The sequence below is a fragment of the Bos javanicus genome, chromosome 15 (genome assembly GCF_032452875.1).
Source record: "Bos javanicus breed banteng chromosome 15, ARS-OSU_banteng_1.0, whole genome shotgun sequence".
NCBI classification, from domain to species: domain Eukaryota; kingdom Metazoa; phylum Chordata; class Mammalia; order Artiodactyla; family Bovidae; genus Bos; species Bos javanicus.
The window spans coordinates 79,137,014-79,143,518 of record NC_083882.1 but is presented as its reverse complement, the minus strand read 5'-3'; the positions used below and the strand labels follow the sequence as shown (position 1 = coordinate 79,143,518).

At 36.2% G+C, this 6,505-nt stretch overlaps 1 protein-coding gene across 1 annotated transcript; it reads left to right on the top strand.

Moving 5' to 3' along the window:
- Nucleotides 1–4,448: 4,448 nt before the first annotated feature.
- On the top strand, nt 4,449–5,393 carry LOC133261449 (olfactory receptor 5F1-like). The gene has a single exon (XM_061439932.1). It carries the CDS (start codon nt 4,449–4,451, stop codon nt 5,391–5,393), a length of 945 nt encoding a protein of 314 aa, XP_061295916.1.
- The last annotated feature ends 1,112 nt before the right edge of the window (nt 5,394–6,505 follow it).

Below are 6,505 nucleotides of genomic sequence, written 5' to 3'. Positions count from 1 at the left end.
CTGTGTATTCTTGCCATCTCTTCTTAATATCTTCTGCTTCTGTTAAGTCCATATCATTTCTGTCCTTTATCGAGCCCATCTTTGCATGAAATGTTCCCGTGGTATCTCTAATTTTCTTGAAGAGATCTCTAGTCTTTCCCATTCTGTTGTTTTGCTCTATTTCTTTGCATTGATCACTGAAGAAGGCTTTCTTTTCTCTTCTTGCTATTCTTTGGAACTCTGCATTCAGATGTTTACATCTTTCCTTTTCTCCTTTGCTTTTCGCTTCTCTTCTTTTCGCAGCTATGTGTAAGGCCTCCCCAGACAGCCATTTTGCATTTTTGCATTTCTTTTCTATGAGAATGGTCTTGATCCCTGTCTCCTGTACAATGTCACGGACCTCATTCCATAGTTCATCAGGCGCTCTATCTATCAGATCTAGGCCCTTAAATCTATTTCTCATTTCCACTGTATAATCATAAGGGATTTGATTTAGGTCATACCTGAATGGTCTAGTGGTTTTCCCTACTTTCTTAAATTTAAGCCTGAATTTGGCAATAAGGAGTTCATGATCTGAGCCACAGTCAGCTCCTGTCCTTGTTTTTGCTGACTGTATAGAGCTTCTCCATCTTTGGCTGCAAAGAATATAATCAATCTGATTTTGGTGTTGACCATCTGGTGATGTCCATGTATAGAATCTTCTCTTGTGTTGTTGGAAGAGGGTGTTTGTTATGACCAGTGCATTTTCTTGGAAAAACTCTATTAGTCTTTGCCCTGCTTCATTCCGTATTCCAAGGCCAAATTTGCCTGTTACTCCAGGTGTTTCTTGACTTCCTACTTTTGCATTCCAGTCCCCTATAATGAAAAGGACATCTTTTTTGGGTGTTAGTTCTAAAAAGTCTTGTAGGTCTTCGTAGAACCATTCAACTTCAGCTTCTTCAGCATTACTGGTTGGGGCATAGACTTGGATTACTGTGATATTGAATGGTTTGCCTTGTAAATGAACAGAGATCATTCTGTCATTTTTGAGATTGGATCCAAGTACTGCATTTTGGACTCTTTTGTTGACCATGATGGCTACTCCATTTCTTCTGAGGGATTCCTGTCCACAGTAGTAGATATAATGACAAACCTAGAGAAGTATTAAAAAGCAAAGACATCACTGTATTGACAGAGGTACATATAGTCAAAGCTATGGTTTTTCCAGCAGTCATGTATGGATGTGAGAGTTGGACCATAAAGAAGGCTAGGTGCTGAAGAGTTGATACCTTCTAATTGTTGTGCTCAAGAAGACTCTTGAGAGTCCCTTTGGCCTGCAAAGAGAGCAAACCAGTCAATTCTAAAGGAAGTCAATGCTGAATATTCATTAGAAGAACTGATGATGAAGCTGAAGTTACAATACTTTGGCCACCTAATGAGAAGAAACTAATTGGAAAAATCCCTGATGCTGGGAATTATTGCGTTTAGGAGGAGAAGGGGGCAAGAGAGGATTAGATGGTTGGATGGCATCACAGACTCAACAGACATGAGTTTAAACAAACTCTGGGAGATAGTAAAGGATGGGGAAACCTGGCATGCTGCAGTCCATGGGTTGCAGAGTCGGTCACAGCTGTGTGACTGAACAACAACGTAGGATATTAAATATAGCTCCTTGTGTGTATATACGCATGCACATGTGCACACACATGCGTGCACACACACACATACTAGGACCTTGCTGGTCATCTATTTTGCAAATAATAGTTTGTATCTGCTAATCCTAAACTCCAAATTTGCCCCCCCTACCCTTTTTCTCCTTGTGTAACTATATATTTGTTTTCTATGTTTGTGAGTCTCTCTGTTTTGTAAATAAGTTCATTTGTGTCATTTTTTTAGATTCCACATATAAATGATATCATACCATATTTGGATATTTGTCTTTCTCTTTATGACTTGCTTCATTTAATATGATAATCTCTAGGTCAGTCCATGTTGCTGTGAATGGTATTATTTTATTATTTTTTATGGCTAATATTCCATTGTATATATGTACCATTATTTTTATCCATTCATCTGTCAACAGACATTAAGATTGCTTTCATGACTTAGCTATTGTAAATAGTACTACTAAGAACATAAGGGAGCATATATCTTTTCTAATTATAGTTTTATTCAGATATATATCCAGGATTGTGATTGCTGGATTATATGGCAATTCTATTTTTTATTTTTAAGGAACCTCAATAAGTTTTCCACAGTGGCTGCACCAGTTTGCATTCCCACCAGCAATGTACTAGGATCACCTTTTATCCATAAGATCTCTAGCATTTATTATTTGTAGATTTTTTTTTAATGATGGCTATTTGATTGGTGTGAGGTGATACTTCATTGTAGCTTTGATTTACCTTTCACTAATGACTATTGTTATTGAGCATCTTTTCATGTGCCTGTTGGCCATCTGTATGTTTTCTCTGTAGAAATGTCTAATCAGGTCTTCTGTCAAATTTTTCTTGGATTGTTTGCTGTTTTGTTGTGTTGTTGTGATTGAGTTATATGGGCTGTTTGTATATTTTGGAAATTAAGCCCTGGTCATTTGCATGGTTTGCATAAGTTTTTACCCAGTCCTAGGTTGTCTTTTCATTTTGCTTATGGTTTCTTATGCTGGCAAAAATTTACATGTTTCATTAGATCCTATTTATTTACTTTGATTTTTAGTTCTATTACCTTGGAGATTGAACAAAGAATATGTTGCCATGATTTATTATTTCTCAATGCAAATAGACTCTCTCTTCATATGTACACATAGTGTGATTCATTTCTCTTTGTGATATGTGTTTTTGGTATGGAATACTTGTAGTTTAAATTCTTTGTAAGATCAGAATCACAGACAATTTCAACCAACAAATGTAATTACAGAATCTTAAAAATATATTTTATTTAAATATATTGTCTTATTTAATCAGAGTAGAGTATTTAAAGGGGGTTTTAAAAATAGTTGAAGTGAGTGTCATTTTCTTATTTATTTCACTCAATTACTGAGCTGGAATAAAGGTTAAACTCACTGAGACAAAGAGAGGGGTGAACACATACATGAACACACACAAACTCAAACAGAAAAGGAAAAATAATTACTTGGTAGTGGGAAATGCACCCTTTTGGAATATGTTAAATCTACAATGAAGCAATTAAACATCCAATTAAAATTAATATCTTATAAACATTGGGGAAACATTAACGTAACAAAGAAATCAATAATCACATGAGGATGCAGGATCTATATCCCGTTTGACTGTATCTAGCTGCACGTGATCTTATTTTAACTGCCTCTGAGATTAGAGTTTACGCCTTTAGAGGACTGATGCCACAACCAAAACCTGTAATACCGTCCTCATGGTTACCCAACCCTCCTCAAAAAAAAAAACAAATAAAAGGCAGCCGTGTGTATATGTTCAGAACGTGTCTCAGATTTTTACAAAAAGGTAATTCAAATTTTCCCTGCTTTTCATTTAATTTAGAAAATGAAAATCTCCTTTTCATTTTTGTGCCTCAGCTGAGTTATTTGGCTTTCTAATAAAAAAAGAAAACAGTAAACTAGAAAAGTTAGTAATGGGAAGGATGCTGCTAAGTACTTGGTGCTGCCATTGAATAATGTGGACAGGTACAGTGTGTGCTAATATTAATTCATGGCATTAATTTGATAGTGTGCTGTGTATTGAAAGAGTCATTTGGTTTAATTTAAAACATGACAAAATCATGTTTATGAATATGGTAAATGTCAAAATGATGATTATTTGAAATGGAATTTTTTTACTGCGTGGGGAATACAGAAGCAATTTTCAAGTATTGATGCATAGATTTTATTTTATTTTTTTAATTTGTTTATTTTAATTGGAGGATAATTACTTTACATAGATTTTAGAGTTGCAGAATATGCAGAGTGGTCCTGAGGAGAAAAAATTGCATTGAATTAAACTCACATACCTGTTCAGACCATGGGAGAGATTTCAGCTAGAATAGTTTGGTACTTTGCATTTTGGATATAGGCTAGAAGACAAAGTATAGAATATATATATTGCATTTGCAGAAACTGAAGTGAAATATGTGTACTTGGCCCAATAATTTGAGAATCCTTCAACCCAGGTGTATTTAACACAGAGAATTGCTTAATAAATGCCAATGCTTATTCTTGGAGAAGGAAATGGCAATCCACTCCAGTATTCTTGCTTGCAAAAATCCCATGGACAGAGGAGCCTGGCGGGCTATAGTCCATGGCATTACAAAGAGTCGGACATGACTGAGCGACAATGCATGATGCTTATTCATTTGTCCACTAATTTTCCTCTTGCTTCACTTGTTCTATATATTATGCTCTGTTATCCTAGATTTTTTTCATGTGTGATTAATTTTATAGGACCTACTGCTTCCTTTAAACTTTTGAGAGGAAAATATTTAGAGTGAATTCAAGTTTAAGCATAAAATTTCTGTAATAAATGGCCAGAAAAAATTATACTTTGCTCACTGAGTTCATCCTGTTGGGTTTAGCAGACTCACTGGAGTTACAGATTACCCTGTTTTGCCTTTTTTCTGTGATTTATACACTTACAGTTGTGGGGAATGTTGGGATGATCCTCTTAATCAGAGCTGATTCCCGACTTCACACACCCATGTATTTCTTCCTGGCTAACCTGTCCTTTGTGGATGTTTGTTATTCATCCACCATCACCCCAAAGATGCTGGTAGATCTATTATCAGAGAAGAAGTCCATCTCCTTTGCTGGGTGCTTTCTGCAGATGTATTTCTTTTTAGCCTTGGCCACAACTGAATGCATCCTTTTTGGGTTAATGGCCCGTGACCGCTATGTGGCCATATGCAACCCTCTCCTTTACTCCTTGATCATGTCCAGGACGGTCTGCCTAAAAATGGCAGCAGGGGCTTTTACAGCAGGACTGTTGAACTCCATGGTTCTCACAAGTTGTATAAGCAGCTTTAATTTCTGCAGTTCCATTGTCATTCATCACTTCTTCTGTGATAGCCCCCCACTTTTTAAGCTCTCCTGTTCTGACACACACCTGTATGAAAGTATCTTGTCCATTTTTGCTGGTGTGAATATCGCTGGAAGTCTGCTGGTGATCCTCACCTCCTACTGCTACATTCTCTTCTCCATCTTCCATATGCATGCAGGGGAGGGGAGGCGCAAAGCATTCTCCACATGTGCTTCTCACCTGACAGCCATCATCCTGTTCTATTCCACCTCCATCTACACTTATCTGAGACCTACTTCCAGCTACTCCCTGACTCAGGACAAAGTAGCTTCCGTGTTCTACACTGTGGTGATCCCCATGTTGAATCCTCTGATCTACAGTCTCCGGAACAGGGAAGTGAAGAAGGCTTTATGGAATGTAGTTACTAGGAAAAGGATTTCTTCATTTCTGTGATTGATTAATTTTCTGAACTAAGTAGAATATACAATTTAATTTTCAGAAACTGGATCAAGCTTATTTTCATTACAACTTAATCTGTATAATCACGTTCTGGTAATGTTCATGGACACGAGTCCTGTTAGATATAACTTATCAAACTTATGTAAAATCATGAAACTTTTTTCTAATCATTGTATGTTTTCCTATAGATTTCTAAAATGTGATTTATTCATAAAGCTGTCTTGGTTATGGAAATAAAGTGTTAAGTATATAGAGATAATTTTTGCAATGTTACATGAATCTAGTTGTGTATTATATTTGTAATTGTCAGCTTTTTTAATGTATTTTTTCAACATTTGTGATTTGTAAAGGATTGTATATATCACATGTGTGAAAATGTTTTCAATGTAGATTTCCACTTTATTGAATTAGGGTGGTAATCCTTAAATCAAAAATCAGTAATATCATTTAACTGCTATAGTAAACATGTGTACTTTCATTTCTTTATCCCCATAAACACATACTTATTCATTAAAGAATATATAGGAATTTGTTTAAATGTGTTTTGTTTAGAAAACTGCTGTCTGGTTAGAAAGCACCAATTGCAACAGCTTTTCTTCTGTTCCCATCTTTTCTTCTCAAAAGTTTCCTGTTCTCTCACATTTCCTCTCCCAGACTGATGCGCATATTATACACAAAGCCACATGCACAATCAGTCAGCTAGAGCAGAGTGTAATCAACATATAGTTCAAAGTGGGTAGATTGATCTTTGAAGGATAAAATAGACCCATATCCTTTAAAACAGTCTCAGGGATTTCCTGATTATGGAAATATTCTACCAGTCACCAGTGAATCCATTAATCTGTATATTATATTAAAGGTAAGCAATAATATATAGGTGGAATGGAGTGGCATAGTAGAATTCTGGAGGAAACTGAGTGGGATTCAGGACTTGCTAAGATGCTAACCACACTTAGAACTTTTGGAGGGATATTCCCCTGGCTCTTCCCTTGTCCTTGCTGCTGAAATTGCTCCTGATAGAAGTTACAATATTCAAGTCATCTGGGATATAACAAAGCAGATCCCATGACCTGTCACACCATCCAGTGCCCTCTGCTGTCCATATA